Source organism: Megalobrama amblycephala, linkage group LG12 (genome assembly GCF_018812025.1).
Source record: "Megalobrama amblycephala isolate DHTTF-2021 linkage group LG12, ASM1881202v1, whole genome shotgun sequence".
Classification (NCBI taxonomy): domain Eukaryota; kingdom Metazoa; phylum Chordata; class Actinopteri; order Cypriniformes; family Xenocyprididae; genus Megalobrama; species Megalobrama amblycephala.
This window is the reverse complement of record NC_063055.1, coordinates 32,432,442-32,452,039: the sequence shown is the minus strand read 5'-3', so window position 1 is coordinate 32,452,039 and position 19,598 is coordinate 32,432,442. Positions and strand designations below refer to the sequence as shown.

At 39.6% G+C, this 19,598-nt stretch overlaps 1 protein-coding gene across 1 annotated transcript; it reads right to left on the bottom strand.

Moving 5' to 3' along the window:
* Positions 1-4,916: 4,916 nt before the first annotated feature.
* On the bottom strand, positions 4,917-18,094 carry LOC125280186 (immune-associated nucleotide-binding protein 9-like). The gene is made up of 2 exons (XM_048210531.1): positions 17,415-18,094; positions 4,917-6,503 (listed from the first exon to the last, which is right to left on the bottom strand). The coding sequence occupies exons 1-2, from the start codon at positions 18,064-18,066 to the stop codon at positions 5,551-5,553; spliced, it is 1,605 nt and encodes a 534-aa protein (XP_048066488.1). The 5' UTR covers positions 18,067-18,094; the 3' UTR covers positions 4,917-5,550.
* Between the last annotated feature and the right edge of the window lie 1,504 nt (positions 18,095-19,598).

Sequence of the window (19,598 nt, the reverse complement as noted above, 5' to 3'; positions counted from 1 at the left end):
TGCTTCTCTTGTAAGTAGGGATGGGTACCGGAGCCGGAATTAAACAGTCCCTGGGGCTAAAGACCGTAGTATCGATAAGCTCAGATGTTATTAGTTCTGCTTTCAGTACTGTCGAAATTAAGAAAATACCCTTACTATTTATTATTGCCACATAAATGTTATCAAGCTAATTGTATCTTGCCAACTGTTCCTTTATGCAATAAAGACAATTGTCTATGATGCATTTTTGCCATTTGAAATCCAGTAACTCTTTCCCAGGCCTATGCGATTAATCTAATTTTAATTTCCGATTTCGAGTTTGGCTTCCAAGGATTATGAAAACAAGATGTTTGCGGTAAAGCAATACCTACATGTAACTCAGTAGGAGAGAGATCCATCTCATTAGTTTTCACTTTTACTTAGCATTTGCTTCGATTAATTATTGATTAAATTAATACATTGTTCTTTACTTTTTATATTTTATCAACAACTTTTATTATCTGCTGATTGTATTTGCATCAGGAAAAAGTAATTTTATAATTTGTTATATCTGAAATCCATGAGGTATTATGTTTGCTTTCTATTTCAAAGTTCTCAGTAAAGCTTTTAATTGTCTAATAAACTGTATTTTACTCCACACATGACTGAGATTGAGCTCCAGACTGCGAATAAATGGTCGCATTTTGAGATCGTTTTTCCTGCCAAAATTTGTAATAACACTAGATGTACTTGTTACATCAGAAAAAGAATGGCATCTACGCTAATATTAGTCTTTCTGTTTATCCCGAGATTTACCGTAGTCAACCGGATCCAGGCCGTATCCAGCTGAGACCAAGGACCGGCGCCATGACACGACCACAACGCAGCCCTGAAGTATCAGCAGAGATCGAGTCAACTGGATCATCCATTGTGAAGACATCATCAACACGACAGCCAGTGCCACAGTTCCTCAACAGACCGTCCATACCGGGGTGATGAATACGATCCTCAACTGGATGGAACTGAAATAAATACTTAGAATGTTGCGATCCTATCAGACGATAGCAACCTGATTCGTAACAAAGCACTGTTCGCCAGAGGAGAACTGGCCCCCCGACTAAGCCTGGTTTCTCCCAAGGTTTTTTTTCTCCATTTTAACACCTATTTGCCACCTGTTTGCCACCTGATGTCACCTGTTGGAGTTTGGGTTCCTTGCCGCTGTCGCCTTTGGCTTGCTTAGTTGGGGACACTTGACATTTGATATTCAACAGTATTCTTGACATTTATTCAACAGTGCTTTGATCTGCCTGCATTGACACTATTCTTGAAGAGCTGCTGTGCAGCCAAAAGTATGTACCAGTTATCAATGTAAAGCTGCTTTGACACAATCTGCATTGTAAAAAGCGCTATATAAATAAAGGTGACTTGACTTGACTTGTTAACATTCGCGCTAGTGTAACCACCATAACGTTGCCCAAAGTCAAATGGCAAACGTAATGAAAGCGGAACGAAACTGTGCTACTCATTTGTGCTTCAGGGACCATTTATCAGTTTGGACCATTGTCAGTGCAGCATGAGCTGATAACGAGCTGATCTTGATCAGACGTCACTATTACTACAGAGTGCTGGGAGATCTAGTAAAGAAAGCAATTGATTTCGCCACAAAATTAATAACATTGCTGCAAGATCTAGTGAGAAGCATTCGAATTCAGCGTAGAAATTTTTCTGAAGAGAATCAGTCACTTGTTTTGATGAACAGATTTAATTAAGGCTTTTACTCGCATGTAAACATTGATCAACAAACATAAGCAGAAGCTCAATCTAACCTGAATAACGCACAAGAACAAACCTCTTCTGGAAGCTCAAACATGTTGCTTAACTATGAGGTTCATTCTCGTGTGTTACGCAGCACGTTTGAGCTTCCAGAAGAGGTTTGTTCTCACGTGTGAAGCAAGTTTGGTTGAGCTTCTGCTCCTGTTCTCTGATCAATGTTTACATTAGGGTGACCATATGCGCCATTCTCCCAGGACGCGTCCTGTCCAGGATTTCTAAGTTGCATAAAATGTCCCAGTTTTGGTTTTGTTTTCATATTTGCGGAAGGTAACAACTAAAAAATAATTTGACCAATAGCATGCATTATACATAATCAACCGATCGTGGCTTGCGAGAAGGCTTGATCTACAGAGAACGGTCAAAGCATTGCAAATACGACAACATTTTAATGCATTGCATGAAGAATGTCAATAAGAACAGTGGCTTGCACAGACCTCCGTGTAGAAATCGCGTTCCTAAATCGCGTTCGCGGGGCACATCGATATGACCACTTTCACAATTAAAGAGGCAAGGGCTCAAGCCATATTTTAGGCAATTTAGAAATCCTGGACAGGACGCGTCCTGGGAGAATGGCGCATATGGTCACCCTAGTTTACATGTGAGAAAAAGCCTAAATTAAATCTGTTCATCATATCAAGTGATCGATTCTCTTCAGAAAATTTAGACTAAACTGTTCGATTCGTATAGATTAGTTTTGCGATCTCTTTATGAAGTTTTTGAAACGTGGTAGTAACAAAGGCAGTCATTGGAAGGAAATCTGTCATCAAAACTTTCTTCATTTGTGTTCTGAAGATAAACAAAAGTCTTACGGGTGTGGAACAACATGTGGGTGAGTAATTAAAGACAGAATTTTCATTTTGGGGTGAACTAACCTGTAACTAAGAATGTAACATTGTCCAATTTATCATTCTCTGCCGATTTGAAACACTTTGCTGATGATGGATCATTTATTTAGTTAAAGTTGTCACTCACTACAACAACACTACAACTCAAACAGTCTTGAGTCTCATTAGTCTTCTCACCATTCTGCTTAGGCATCTGAACTTCCTCGGTAAGGAACACTTTTCAGCACCTGCTATAATGAAAAAAGTTCTTTATGTGTAAGCACAAATTCAACTGCTAGCAGTGCAGCCTGTGAAAGTGTCGCCAACTTCTGCTCATTAAAGTACAGCATCACCCGCTCAGGAAGACGCTGCTTAAAATCCTCAAGTAACAGAAGTTCCCTAAGTAAAACAAAATCCTTAGCCTTACTAGAAATGCACCATTTGTCAAAGATAGTTCCCTTTTCTCGTGCAAATTCTACAAAGGTTTGAGTAGCGTTTTTCTTATGAATTCGAAACTGTTGACTGTAAGCCTCTGGCACTAACTCATATGCTCAAAGTATGGCTGATTTAACTACATAATAGACCATCTTCCAAAGAGCAGGTAGAGTACGCCTTGCCAACTAATTTGCATTGTAACAGTAACGACCAAATGTACTTCGGCCAACCTAAGGATGTCGCTAATCTCTCAAAAGTGTTGAAATAACTACCCACTTCAGATTCTCTAAAATTTGGCACCAAAGCAATGTGTTTTTTTCACATCAAATGTGGTGAAACGTAAATTAGACAATCTATCACTCACCGATGAGAAGTTTTGCTGTGCAGAGAAGACCAGAGTAATCTTAGCTGCCTCGCTCTCCAACTTACGAAGCTTCACCTCTTTCTCAGCTTGAATTTCGAGCCTGGGGACTTCCAGATGCAGATCTATCTCTGCTTGGAGGGCTTGTGCTTGTTCTTCCACCTCCATATGGAGCCATGCAATTTGGACCTTCATCTGTACATCCCCTCTTGAACTGGGAGTACCTGGTGAAAAGGGTCCAAAGAATGGCAAAACTTCCCCAACATAAGCCTCAGCCTCTGTTTTGGCCATTTCTACCTCTACTTTACCTGCTTCAGTAACACCCTGCTCCTCGCCAAAAAGACTGGCCTCTTTGTCCACATAAGGCAAAATTTCTAATTCAAACAGCAGATACTTCGGCTTTATTTTTTTTAGCGATTACTTTGGAATAGGAATATGGAAGTGGGTAGCTATTGTTGACAAATCGTCTTTTGCACAGTTTTTGATAATAAACCCAGTCTTCCATGTGTCCTGTAACCAAAGGCTTAGTGTTAGCTACATTTGTTACAGTTTTCATTAAATAATTTGTGTGTGTCTGATTGGCCCAGAAGCTACAGGGAAAGTATTGTGTATTGTTATGTTTCTTTTTGTTGCAATAGTTTTATTTTGTGTGTGTGTGTATATTTTGACGTAAAAACCTATAAATAAAGTTCTGAAAATGTTTATATTGTTATAATTAATTTAATATGGTTTTATAATACTTTATGGTTGAGGATAATAAATCATTTTAGAATGATGATTTCTGATTTACGCGTGGATGTTAGCTGATTGTGAAGCTCCTCTGAATCTGAAGCGGATGTTTAACAAACTGTGAAACTCGGGATTTGGTGAGTTTACCTGTATTTTATTTTCTTTGAAGGATATGTTATTATGCATATCATTATGCACGCTGTAAAAATCGTTTGCATATCTTCTGAATGTTAATATGATTTATTTTAAAATGTTGATTGATTTTGAATTTGGTTTTCTTTTTATTTGAACATTTCAGTTATGATAAGAAGTTCCAGTTTGGTTGAATTGTGGTTATATGACATTGTACCTTGTTTAAGGGTTTATTTGGTTTGTCTAAAATGGTATAGGAAGTTCAAACACTAAAAGTAAAATAGAATAAGAAACCTAGACTCAAAAAATAAAAAAGACAGTGAAGCTTAAGAGCTGTCCAAAATACAACTAAATCATTGTACACAGAGATAAAGTAGATAAATTAAATTGTTTGACGAAAAAAAGGGAAATCAAATCTTAAAAGAATAAGAGAAGAAAACCAAAGACAACACAGAGAATTCATATTTTGTGTATCATTTTATTGTTTTATTGTTGGTGTTTCCAATTCTGTTTCATGTTATTCTTGTGACTGCTCAATTACAATATTTTTTTTTGAGTATTTTTCTTACATGACTTTGAGATTAATTTATTGCCAGTATTAATTCAGTTCTCCACTGACCTTGGACTTTGGTCCTTTGCTCCAACCAACATTGAGGACACTTGTTACACAGTTTCAGTTCAGCTCCGATTGAAGCTGTTTTATATGTTCATCTTACTTTAGCACAGCTGCATAAAGTGAATCAGGATTAAGATCCATAATTTCTCTCAAGGGTCAATCTGTCACAATTAGTCCACATATTGTAAAGTTTATTGCTTGAAAGATCTTGTGCTTTACAGACGAGGAGCTACAACTATCCTGAGTCGAGATATTGAGGTTTGTGTAAATGTTCATGTAACCAAAGTTTGTGGTTCACTGGGATTAGGCCAGAGCAGAACTGGTTCCTGAGCCTGGTTTCTTCCAAGGATTTTTTTCTCCATTTCTGTCACCTGATAGAGTTTAAGTCTATTGTCATTGTTGCCTTTGGCTTGATTAGTTGGGGTTTAATATTCAGTAATATCATTTATTTGACTGCACTGAGACTTTCAGATGAGAGCAAAACTTGAACTGAATTGAGCTGAATGACGACTGTATTGTTGTCTGCTTTATCGTTAAATCAGATTTGTTTCACAATTAATTAAATTTATACTGTAGTTATCAAAGCTAAAAAAAATGGTCAAGTAATCTCCACTACACCACCTGAGATTTATTGATGCACTAGCATCTGATCATTGTGGTTTTCACTGAATCACACACATCCTCTCTGTGAATGCAAGTATAACTGCCCTAAAACGACTGGTTACTTTGTGCTCAGATTCCTTCGTGTCGCTCGCTCCCTCCTCACTGGTCTCTGTCTTCCCCAGGAGTTGCAGATTTCTATCAGAAAAAGATTGCTCAGCTTCTCGTCGTGACTCCTCAACTAAGCTCAAATATATTTTCTTCCATTCGGTTTTATTCAGCTGTTTGTGCTCCCGTTTGTACTGCTTCACTTTCTCATTCAGTTTCTGCCTCTGAATATCCTGAATGAATTTCTCTGCTCCCTCAAACATATCACTTGTAAAGTGTGTCCCTCTGTTCTCTTCCATCATTATCTCTATTTTACTGATCAGATCTTTGAACTGTGGGAAACTGGCAGACTCATTGTCCAGACAGAAGAATCGGTTTCCACAACTTTCTACAAGCTTTTTGAGATCTGGATCACCTTCCTCTAGATACTGCTCAATAGTTTTATTTTGCTTCTCTAACTGATCTTTGTAAGTGAAGAGGATCATGGTGTATTTTAGTATCTGTTCTCCAAACACTGCTTTGAGATGTTGCACTGTATTTTTCTCCTCCTCAGTGAATCGACCCACTCTAATGATGATAAGAAAAGCATGTGGTCCAGGAGAAGCGTACATTACACATTTCACTATTTCAGATTTAATCTGTTCTCCACTGAGTTCGGTATCATAAAGTCCAGGCGAGTCGATGACTGAGATCACGTTACCCATCCTCTCTGTAGTTTCTAACTGACGCTGTTTCGTCTGAGACTTTGAACTGGCTGAAGATTTGAACACTTTTCTGCCGATGATGGTGTTTCCAGTGGCACTTTTCCCAGATCCAGTTTTTCCCAGCAGAACCAGCCTGATCTGCTCTTTCCTCTCAGGAATCATATGAAACTCATCTGAATCTTCAGCTAGAGACTTTCCTGAAACTATAGATCAAATCAAATCAGTAATAAAACACACTCCAAGAATTCTTCCCTTATTAATAATGCAATAAACTAGTGTAAGCATCTGCGCACTTCACACTACAACGAACTATAATTAAGTGCAAGTGCCTAGGAACTTTCCCAAGGAGGAGTAATAACACACACGAAAAAAAATAAAAATAAATAAATATCCCAAACACTAAATCACTTCACTCAAAACACGTGTATATATGTATATGTATAGATATAGCCGGCATTTATTTAACAATAACCCGTAATCCAAAAATAATTTTTTTTCTTCCGTTACAATGTATTTACTTGAAAACACAGTATCCCTTGTAACTCAGAAATCAATGTCCTTTTAGTATAGAACCAAACGTCCTTTCAAAATTAGAATCAGAGCTCTGATAAAAAAAAAAAAAGTAAACCCAGAAAACATCAAATAAAATGTTCTACCCGGGTAGTATGTTTTTTTCAAGTGTGATGAGATCTCAAGCGCTTATCTGTGAGATGAAATGAAAACACATCGAATGGAAACAGTTCCCGTTGATAAGGACTTCTTGCACACTATGATCCTTCGCCGCACCTCCGTCTGTCCAATGGCGGTGAATCCAATGGCGGTATCAAATCATGCATACAAAAAAACCAACCTGCATAACAGGGCAACATTCAATTACTTTATCAAAATCATTCCCAATTTCTTCACCAGATATGTAAACAACATTACAAAAAAACATATTCATCATTGTACAGCTGTTTACAATTTGAAAAGGTTACACCTTTCTCTCTGTCACTACACGTTAACTCAGACTAGCTTATTACATCATAACCTAGATTACACGCAGCTCGTAATAGCATCTCAGATTCATGTGACTCAAATTACTCTCCGGTTGGTTTTTACTCGAATAAAACATCAAAATATTGAAATATCAAGATCATGGTATTACCACAAAATAGTATTTTGCAAAAGCAATACTAAAACTGCGTCACATTAGTATAGTGAACACTCGGCAAACTCACCGGAGAAAACAGAAAATAATCCATAAATCCTTGACAGTAGTAAAACACCTCTTCCCTCGTGATACCGTTTAAAAGATTATTTCTGTGTAGAAACTAACAAACGAGCTCTTAATCTTAATGTTTTTTTTCCTCATGTAGAACTTTGTTCACTCCCATTCGGTCGCGTTCTTTTTCCTTCTCGCTACTGAGAGCTATATTGGTTCCACCTCTCTGCAGTGCCACTACTGCCATCTGCTGGGCAATAATGATACACAGTTAAAAGACATAACTGAAAATAACCTAATTATTAGATAAAACTAAAAATCTCAACTCTGCTTTTAGGTTAATTTTAAGTAGGTTACATCCTCCCCCCCTTAATCTGCATGCATCCTTGCATGTTGCACCCTACACTATCTCAGATGTTAAAGGCGTCAAATGACATATGTAAGGTACTGTGTCAAGGGTAAGGGTTTGGGAGAAAGCTTTATCTAATCCAGTTAAAATTGAGTGCATAACTGTAACTAAAGGGTTCCCTAAAGTCGGATATGTCAACTTTTTGGGAGCTGTTCTATCTCTAGAGGATCTTCTCAATGGCACCTCATCGTCAGAGATAACCTCAGTTTTCTCAAACTCCGTGGGATCTTTTACATTCAACTCCTCCTCTATCCCATTCAATCCAATGTTTGTTCCATTTATAGGAGTACAAGGTTCAATCTGATCTGTGACAGGAACATTAGGAGTGCTTTCCTCAGCTCTTACAGTCTCAGGTATAGGTGAGTGTTGAGCTCGGCTGACCTCACGGGGTCTATCCCCTTCATCATACTGAAGTTCAAATACTGGAGCTTCAGGGTTCAATGTAGACACATCAAAGCTTGTTCTAGCAACTTGATACTCAGGAACAGACTCATTCACCATTTGAACATGCTGGTCATCTGTTATTCCACCCTGAGACCTTTGCTTAGGCCTGGCTTCCTCTTGAGCCCTCCTGCTGTCCTGCTCAACATTTTTCTGGACACTTTCTAACTCAGGGTACGGCTGATCATAAAGAGAGTAATACTCATCCTCCATATCAGACAATTCGTCGTTATCTTCAGCACCATCACCCTCAAGAAGAGGTGCGTTATCAGATTTCTGTCTGGATCTTGTCTTCTGTGATGGTATGTCTCTCACAGTGGATGGAAGAAATCCACACGGCAAAAGCAGGTCTCGGTGTAAAACTCTTTCGGGACCATCTGTATGTTCGGGAACGACAACATATACAGGGGAATCTTCAATACGTTTAACAACAGTATATATTGTTTCACTCCATCTATCAGCAATTTTGTGTTTCCCCCTGATGCCAACATTCCGCACCAAGACTCTGTCTCCTGCTTCCAATGTGGACTCTCTTACTTTGCAGTCAAACCTCTGTTTGTTCTGCAAAGCCTTCTTTAAACTGTGTGTAGTGGCTAACTGATAGCTTTCCGTGAGACTCTCTGTCAACCTCTTAACATACTCAGAGTGAGACACTTTAGTGTTTCCCTCTGGGCTCAGCCCAAAGGCTATATCGACCGGAAGCCTTGGCTGGCGACCAAACATCAGCTGATATGGGGAGTAGCCGGTAGTGTCATTTTTTGTGCAGTTATATGCATGGACAAGGGGCTGCACAAAATCCTTCCATCTCGCTTTGTCCTCTTCTTGGAGCGTTCCCAGCATTTCAAGAAGCGTCCTGTTGAATCGCTCCACAGGATTTCCACGGGGATGGTAAGGCGTGGTTCTCGTTTTTTTTATTCCAAGCAGCACACACAGGTCTTTGATCAAGGCTGATTCAAAATCGCGACCCTGATCGCTATGCAACCGCTCGGGAAAACCGTAATGGATGAAAAAGTTGTTCCATAGCGCTTTCGCCACCGTCCTCGCCTTTTGGTCTGCTGTCGGAACTGCTACTGCATATTTGGTAAAATGATCTGTTATGACCAAAATATTCTTTGTTCCTTTGCCGTCCGGCTCAAGTGAAAGATAATCCATACAAACCAACTCTAGAGGACGTTGTGTTCTTATGTTCACAAGGGGAGCACATCGTTCAACACGTGCCTTTCTCCGTATGCATCTTTCACAGGTCCGAATCTTTTCGCTCACTTCCATAGCCATACGAGGCCAATAGAAACGGGCACGAACTAAGTCCAGTGTTCTATCAGTACCCATATGTCCAACAGCATCATGAAGACTTTCGAGTGCTGACTTTCTAAACCTTTTGGGAAGGACAAGCTGATGGAAAAGCTCACCTTGGTTCATGCGCTTTCTGTACAGAACATTGCTTGAAATTATCAACTGCCCCATTACTCTCAGCATCAACTGGACCTCTCTGTCTTCCTGACGCCTTGATCTGAACGAGAGTCGCTTTCCTGTTTGGACAATATCTATTACTCTACTGATGGCAGAATCATGTCTTTGCACACGAGCCCAGTCTTCAAGTGACATTTGTGGCAACGTACATGATCCAAACACATCAGGTTGACTGAAACCTACAGGAATAGCAGAGGCCCCAATCGCCAAGCATTCGACTGGTACAGACAGTGGGAAGTCTGGTACTACACTTGTCGCTAAAACACACTGATGTCTCTGACACATGGCTCTCACAGCCTCCGATGGGAATTCGGCTCTTCTGTCATCCCGTAAGAACTGGGTGATGAACCGCTGGACACGGTCCTCTTCATCCTGGAAAGCTAGATCAGGTTTATATTGGTCATCAGGATGCGGACGCCTCGAGAGACCATCCGCATCTTGATTCTTCTTCCCAGCCCTATACAGGATGTTGAAATCAAAGCCAGAAAGAGCGGCCAACCAGCGGTGACCCGCTGCATCGAGTTTGGCAGATGTCAGGATGTACGTCAGTGGGTTATTGTCTGTTACAACAGTGAACTTTGCTCCATAGAGATAGTCGAAAAATTTCTCAGTGACAGCCCACTTTAAAGAAAGAAATTCGAGCTTATGTGCAGGGTATCTTCGCTCACATTGGCTAAGTCCTCTGCTCGCATAAGCTATCACTCTCAATTTGCCTGCTTGCTCTTGGTACAGAGCCGCACCAAGACCATGAGTGCTTGCATCCGTGTGTACAACGTAGGGCTTCTTTGAGTCGGCGAACCCAAGAACCGGAGCTGTTGTGAGGTTCTGTATGAGAGTCTTGAAGGCATCTTCACAAACTGATGTCCATCTCTCATTGAAGGGCCTTTTGAAATCTGCACTTGAAGAATGTTTCGAGCTACTATGAGAGAAGGCTGACTGCTTTTTTGGAGGCAGGTACCCAGCGGTTAAGTCATTGAGAGGTCTTGCAATTTTGGAATAGTCTTTTATGAATCGCCTATAATATCCGGCAAATCCGAGAAAAGACTTAAGCTCCTTGATGTTATTTGGCCTGGGCCACGTCGTGAGAGCAGCTATCTTGGCTGGGTCGGTCTCTACACCACTTGCAGACACCACATGCCCAAGATATTTAACAGAAGTTCTAAAGAATTGACATTTCTCAGGCGAAAGCTTTAACCCAAATTCCTTCAACCTCTGGAGAACTCTAAGTAATCGGTCCTCATGCCCCTCAAGAGTAGCTGAGAAAACTATGACATCATCAAGAAAGACCAATACTTCTCTCAAATTCATCCCACCCATGCACTTCTCCATTACCCTCTGAAAAGTACTAGGAGCGTTCGTAACTCCCTGAGGCATCCTGTTGAACTCCCAGAACCCCATTGGTGTGACAAAAGCCGTTTTACACTTGTCTTCCTCCTCCATTTCCACTTGATAATAACCAGACTTGAGATCCATTATAGAAAACCACTTTGAGCCGGTCAAAACAGAAAAGGCCTCTTCAATGTTGGGTAAAGCGTATGCATCTTTGATTGTTTGGCTGTTCAGCTTCCGATAATCCACGCATAGCCTGATGTCACCGTTCTTTTTCTTCACCACAACAATTGGAGAAGCAAAAGGGCTTTCTGAATCACGTATGATGTTAGCATCTTGAAGCTCTTTTAAATGACGTCTGACAGCCTCATAGTCAGAAGGATGGATCGGTCTGGGCCTCTGTTTAAATGGAGTTGGATCTGACAAGCGTATTCTGTGTTTGATTTCAGTGGTATGACCAAAATCGAGGTCACTGAATGCAAAAGCGTCTGACACAGAATTTAATTTCCTGGTGATTCTCTCCTTCCACTCTTCAGACAAAGGAGAGTCAGTGAAATCTAAAGTAAGTTTTCCACAATCAGACACATGCATGGAGTTGCACGTTGCAAAAGATGAAGTAACGTCATGGTGGGGTGATTCTCCTGCATTGGGAGCTGGGAGGGACGACACAGCCTTTGGAAAGGAGAGTTCAGCAATGTTGTGACCTAAAGGCACTTTGATGTCATGTACCGTGATATTTTTAACTAAGACAGGCACTTTGAAAGATGGAACTGGTGGGCTTGTCATAATGTAGCTACAGAACAGGAGACCAGCAGGAAATCTTGATTTGGGAGGCTCCACTAAGAGAGTCGTATCTGTTGCTACAGGAACATGTCTTGTGTAGCCAGTTAAAGCCACCCTTTCTCCTGCAGGAATAATGACACTCTTCTTGCTCTGGAGCTTCACAGTTCCCACTCTACCATTTTGTCGATTTATTTTGAATCTGTGATACAAATGTTTCAAAAGTGGAGAACCATGACTGTCCTTGGTCCTGTGCTTCACAGACTCACCCTGGATAAGTGCACACTTCTCATAGAGAGGATCAAGTGTATTGGTGCCTATCAGCAAGGGAACATCCACATTTGTCCTGTGATCAGGTACAACAAGTGCAAGCGTGTGAATTTTTTCAGACTTTCCCATGATATCTTCTGGAAAGTCTATGTCAACTTGAACATAGCCCAAATAAGGTACTTCCTGACCACCAGCACCTTCTATGTCTAAAAGATCATGAATGGGAAAAATGGGCTGATGTGAAAGATGATTCTCATGGAAAGACTTTGAAACTGTACTGACCTGAGAACCTGAATCCAGAAGGCTATCGCACTGAACTCCCTCAATGATAACAGTTGACGTACATTTTGGCCCTACTAACCCCTTTGGAAGGGCACCATCAACTATCTGAGCTTGAGAATGAGTTTTACAGGTGACTGTTTCTATTTCTTGACTTTGTGTGGGATGTTTTATTTTATTTCTGGGCGCAGTCAGTCCCTCCACCGCGACCCGTTCCAGTTTAAATGCCCATATTTGGTTTGCCATTCATCTTGCCTTTCTTTCAGTTCTTCATATTTCTGATTCACTAAAGGCTTATTTGGGGGATTTTCACACTGTCTTGCTAGATGCCCATCATTGCCACATTTAAAACAGAACCATGCCTTTGGCCTGGGCTTTGGCGCTGTCTGTTGAGCTTGAACCTCTGCCACCCTAACAGAGGGGATTTCTTGAGCTAGATTTTGAGTTTTATTAGCATGTCTCTGTCGCCTTTGCTCCCTCTTTTTAGTAAGCTGCATTTTTAGTTCTGCAACCTGCTTCCGCAATGCTTCGGTTTCTGTGATGATAGTCTGCAGGACATTAGCGCTAGCATCATGAGAACAAGGAGCTTCATTCACTAGTTGCATATTCAGAAGGGACTTGGGCTTTGTAGTCCCTAAATGTCGTTGCATGCGATCATGCTTTGCGGCTCTCCTATCTTCCTCTGTTCTCACCTGTAACAGGAATTCCGAAAAATCAGGAGGCGTTTCTGTTTTAAGCCCTAACTGCAATGCCAGAATGAGAGACTGATCCCAGCACCCACGCCGAAACTGCCGCAATAACTGTTTATTGGCATCTGCTTTATCAATGCCACCTCTCTTTGTTGCAGTAGTGATAAGCACCTGTAATCGCTGCAGGTACTCCGAGGCTTTTTCTCCAGTGTTTTGATGAGTACCGAGGAACCTTGCGAAGATTTCGTCCCCATCCTCAACCAATCCATATGCTGAATCAATAAGTTTCACATAATCACAAGGATCTGCATGTGGGCCTAGCTGTCTGATTAAATCAGAGGCTGGTGGAAGCAGACTTTCTAAAATTGTACGTCGCTGCATGTCAACCGGAATTTTGTCTTGAATCATAAGCTCTACATGGAGAGACCATGTCTGGAAGTCCACTTCATTAGGGGGCTTAGGAAGTTTGCCTGAAAATGGGCGAAGTCGTTTGGTTCCCTGATTTGTAGAAATTGAGTTATCACTTTTAATAACATGCTCCACGATGATCTTCTGAACGTCTGGTGGATTTAAAAGATCATTGACAGAGGCTACTTGATTTATTGGAGCTGGTTGCGTTACTGTCATTCGTTTTCTGGATTTAGCGGTATTTGTGGGCAAAGCATACTGGGTTTTTTTCAATGCACTGGGGGGTTTACGAATTAAAGGGGTCCCACTATCATCTGAGTCTTGCTCACTGTCAACATACGAGCTGTCACTTAAATCTAAGGGTTCTGCCAGCACTGGGGATTTCTTTGGAGTAGAAGCTACTTTATAAGCCCTATCTACACGCCACATAATATTAGGGTGTCCAACACTGGAGAAATACTTTGGGAGGACAGGTGCTATGTTTGTAAGAGATTCCTCTGATTCGAACTCTACAAGAGCTTTCACACCATTCTCTTGCCCTGTCTGCCTCAACCTAAGAATTTTGTTGACAGATCCAAAAGTCGAGCAGAATTCAGTTATCTGTTCATCAGTATCAGCTGTAGTAATACCTTCAATGTACACAGCATTCCTTAAATTTACACCACCCATCTGTTCAGTGTCCATGGCTGCATAGGGTTTCACACAATGTACAAATGTAAATTTAAAAAAAATACAAGAAAAAAAAAATATTACTATATATCAAAAAAAGTCAAACTGGCAATGTAACCCCCCCAAAAATATTTATCTCAATTATTTCTACTCCTCCTGGCTGCTGGCTCGCCACAATATGTAAGCATCTGCGCACTTCACACTACAACGAACTATAATTAAGTGCAAGTGCCTAGGAACTTTCCCAAGGAGGAGTAATAACACACACGAAAAAAAATAAAAATAAATAAATATCCCAAACACTAAATCACTTCACTCAAAACACGTGTATATATGTATATGTATAGATATAGCCGGCATTTATTTAACAATAACCCGTAATCCAAAAATTATTTTTTTTCTTCCGTTACAATGTATTTACTTGAAAACACAGTATCCCTTGTAACTCAGAAATCAATGTCCTTTTAGTATAGAACCAAACGTCCTTTCAAAATTAGAATCAGAGCTCTGATAAAAAAAAAAAAAGTAAACCCAGAAAACATCAAATAAAATGTTCTACCCGGGTAGTATGTTTTTTTCAAGTGTGATGAGATCTCAAGCGCTTATCTGTGAGATGAAATGAAAACACATCGAATGGAAACAGTTCCCGTTGATAAGGACTTCTTGCACACTATGATCCTTCGCCGCACCTCCGTCTGTCCAATGGCGGTGAATCCAATGGCGGTATCAAATCATGCATACAAAAAACCAACCTGCATAACAGGGCAACATTCAATTACTTTATCAAAATCATTCCCAATTTCTTCACCAGATATGTAAACAACATTACAAAAAAACATATTCATCATTGTACAGCTGTTTACAATTTGAAAAGGTTACACCTTTCTCTCTGTCACTACACGTTAACTCAGACTAGCTTATTACATCATAACCTAGATTACACGCAGCTCGTAATAGCATCTCAGATTCATGTGACTCAAATTACTCTCCGGTTGGTTTTTACTCGAATAAAACATCAAAATATTGAAATATCAAGATCATGGTATTACCACAAAATAGTATTTTGCAAAAGCAATACTAAAACTGCGTCACATTAGTATAGTGAACACTCGGCAAACTCACCGGAGAAAACAGAAAATAATCCATAAATCCTTGACAGTAGTAAAACACCTCTTCCCTCGTGATACCGTTTAAAAGATTATTTCTGTGTAGAAACTAACAAACGAGCTCTTAATCTTAATGTTTTTTTTCCTCATGTAGAACTTTGTTCACTCCCATTCGGTCGCGTTCTTTTTCCTTCTCGCTACTGAGAGCTATATTGGTTCCACCTCTCTGCAGTGCCACTACTGCCATCTGCTGGGCAATAATGATACACAGTTAAAAGACATAACTGAAAATAACCTAATTATTAGATAAAACTAAAAATCTCAACTCTGCTTTTAGGTTAATTTTAAGTAGGTTACACTAGTATATAATAATAATCGATCAGGCATAACATATCTTTCTAATATTGAAGACCAACACCCCTTTTACTGCCAAAACAGCCCTGACCCGTCGAGGCATGGACTCCTCTAGACCCCTGAAGGTGTGCTGTGGGATCTGCACCAAGATGTTAGCAGCAGATTCTTTAAGTCCTGTAAGTTGTGAGGTGGAGCCTCCATGGATCGGACTTGTTTGTTCAGCACATCCCACAGATGCTGGATTGGATTGAGATCTGGGGAATTTGGAGGCCAAGTCAACACCTCAAACTCGTTGTTGTGCTCCTCAAACCATTCCTGAACCATTTTTGCTTTGTGGCAGGAGCATTATCCTTTGCCCTTGTAAAACTCGCTCAAATCCTTACTCTTGCCCATTTCTCCTGCTTCTAACACATCAACTTTAAGGACAAAATGTTCACTTGCTGCCTAATATATCTCACCCACTAACAGGTGCTGTGATGATAGATGAGAGATAATCAGTGTTATGATGTTATGCCCGATCGGTGTATATATATATATATATATATATATATATATATATATACAGTGGGTACGGAAAGTATTCAGACCCCCTTAAATTGTTCACTCTTTGTTATATTGCAGCCATTTGCTAAAATCATTTAAGTTCATTTTTTTTCCACATTAATGTACACACAGCACCCCATATTGACAGAAAAACACAGAATTGTTGACATTTTTGCAGATTTATTAAAAAAGAAAAAATGAAATATCACATGGTCCTAAGTATTAAGACCCTTCGCTCAGTATTTAGTAGAAGCACCCTTTTGATCTAATACAGCCATGAGTCTTTTTGGGAAAGATGCAAAGTTTTTCACACCTGGATTTGGGGATCCTCTGCCATTCCTCCTTGCAGATCCTCTCCAGTTCTGCCAGGTTGGATGGTAAACATTGGTGGACATTTCTACAACTTTCTCCCATCTCCCGACTGCATCTCTGGAGCTCAGCCACAGTGATCTTTGGGTTCTTCTTTACCTCTCTCACCAAGGCTCTTCTCCCCCGATAGCTCAGTTTGGCCGGACGGCCAGCTCTAGGAAGGGTTCTGGTCATCCCAAACGTCTTCCATTTAAGGATTATGGAGGCCACTGTGCTCTTAGGAACCTTAAGTGCAGCAGAAATGTTTTTGTAACCTTGGCCAGATCTGTGCCTTGCCACAATTCTGTCTCTGAGCTCTTCAGGCAGTTCCTTTGACCTCATGATTCTCATTTGCTCTGACATGCACTGTGAGCTGTAAGGTGTGTGGCTTTCCTAATCAAGTCCAATCAGTATAATCAAACACAGCTGGACTCAAATGAAGGTGTAGAACCATCTCAAGGATGATCAGAAGAAATGGACAGCACCTGAGTTAAATATATGAGTGTCACAGCAAAGGGTCTGAATACTTAGGACCATGTGATATTTCAGTTTTTCTTTTTTAATAAATCTGCAAAAATGTCAACAATTCTGTGTTTTTCTGTCAATATGGGGTGCTGTGTGTACATTAATGAGGAAAAAAATGAACTTAAATGATTTTAGCAAATGGCTGCAATATAACAAAGAGTGAAAAATTTAAGGGGGTCTGAATACTTTCCGTACCCACTGTATGTATATATACACACACACACACACACACACACACACACACACACACACACACACACATATATATACACACACACACTAGAAATTACAATTGACTGGAGAACCTCTTTTGCTGTCACGCCTTGTAATTTGTTTCACGGTAAGTTTCCCTCTGTTCTTCATGATCATCCGTTCAATCTTCTTCAGGAGTTCTTGTATCTGACTGTCTGATTTACTCTTGTTATTGAAACAGTGAAACTTTCCTTCACATTTAGTCACCAGTCCCTGGAGATCTGCATGATCTTTGCTTTGTAGATATTCCTCAATTGTCAATGGCTCATCCATTTCCTCCAGCTCATCTCCACGTGTGAAAAGGACCATCATGTATTTCTGAACTTCAGGACCAAATAAATCTTTAATATTTTCCAGGATCTCTTCCTCATTTTTCACGTGTTGCTCTAGAGGAACGGTGAGCAGAGCCACACTGAGACCTGCTGAACATCGTTTGACAAGCTCCACTTTCATTTCCTCCAGCTGCTCTACAGACAGATCTGGATCCCGTGGATCTGGAGAAATAATCACATGCACCTGCTTCTCTCCAATCTGTGTTTTGCCCTCACACACTTCAGACTCATGCTTCTTAATTTTAAACCTCTTGTCCCCCACTATAGTGTTTCCAGATGAGCTTGCCCCAGAACCATATCTGCCCATCAGAAGAATCCGGACCTCTGGATCATCTGGACTGGAGCAGATCTCTGACATCTCTGAAATAAAAACATGAAATAAGATCAGAATCAGGTCAGGGCAAGTTATCATTCTTCTCACTGCAGGCCGAGAGTAAGAAACTATTCGTTGGACACGAATGATACAATCAGTGATATACAAACACTGAACTTTATGGAGTCTTGCAATAAACAATAACCTTTGGACCATCTTTTGCTACTGCCAAATTTATTAGTTTTTCTTAAATTATATTTATTGTTTAGTTCAAACCTTAAATTTTGATAGAAATATTTTCCAAAGACAAACACTTTTGTATAAAGTAAATAGATTATTTCGACATATCATATTTAATCAATTAATTTTCCTTACAAGACAAATTGTTAATGTAGGTAAATATGATTTTGTTGTTGTTTTAGTTTATAAATTATGAATAAAGACAACTTTAAAGGCCCTTTTAAAATATGAATCATGTTTTCAGTTATGTATACAAATAATAATAAAAAAACATAAAATGAAAAAACAAACAAACAAAAAAAACAACAACAATAGCTTCTGTAGTTAGTTAAGCGGTGTCCTGCACACCAACAGTCTGTAAATACCAATTAACAAAATATTGTTTATTCTCATTTTTATTTTATTTTTATTTATTTTTTATTTTTTTATATATACATATTATAATGTTTTATTATTTACAGTTATTTTCATGAATAACAGTGCATACACACACATATACATACATCATACACACAAGCAATTCCTATGGAAGAATTTTGAAAAAATGACAGAGACAGTGAAAAAAGGAAAGATCTGGGATGTGAGAATTTTTTTTTGAATTTATTTTATATATATATTTTTTGTTTATTCTCATTTTTAGGGGGATTTGCTTTTACCCGAAACAGGTTAAAATCGAAAGCATGTTTTTTACTTAGACTTTTATTAAAAATAAATATATTTTTTTACTCCCTTTTCAGAGTACAATGATTAAATTCAAGGCCTTACCACGGGAATTAGTTATTTAAACTCTACTTCAGGAAAACATAGAAAAAAAGAGTAACAACAAACACAGTCTTTGAGTCGGTGTGGAAAGATTTCTTACCTGCAGGTGCAAAGGCTGAACTTTAGTCGGAAGTCAAAGATCGATCTTTAGTGAATGCGACTCCAGACAGATCACACGAATAAAGTCTCATAGAAAACAAAAATGGCGCAAAACATTAATAAAGCACTCTTTAAATGAAACATGCTGAGGATTTGGTCAAAAGAAAAACAGAGAGAACAGCAGCAGCAGCGTTTAGATTTACTGTCAGGTAAAATGCTCCTCCTACAGTCAGTTACCTGTTCTTTCTGTTACCTGTGAGAGGAGGAGTCTGACACTCAATAAACATGATCAGACACTGACCGATGACCCGCATGAGCTAATGATTACCTTACACCGATGCTATACAGACTTATTTCAGACTTATGTACAGACACCGCATGATGTTCAAATGGGAACCACCAACAGGGTGTAAAAAGTAACACTGAAGCAGTGTTAGAATTAATTAGATACTTGAGTGATTCATTGAGTGATGATT

Bases quoted from the DNA above. Each gene is read 5' to 3' on its own strand.
- LOC125280186 (XM_048210531.1), bottom strand. From the start codon at position 18,066: ATGTCAGAGATCTGCTCCAGTCCAGATGATCCAGAGGTCCGGATTCTT. The intron at 6,504-17,414 runs GTAATTTCTAGT...TTTGATCTATAG, and splicing joins AAGAGGTTCTCCAGTCAATT to TTTCAGGAAAGTCTCTAGCT.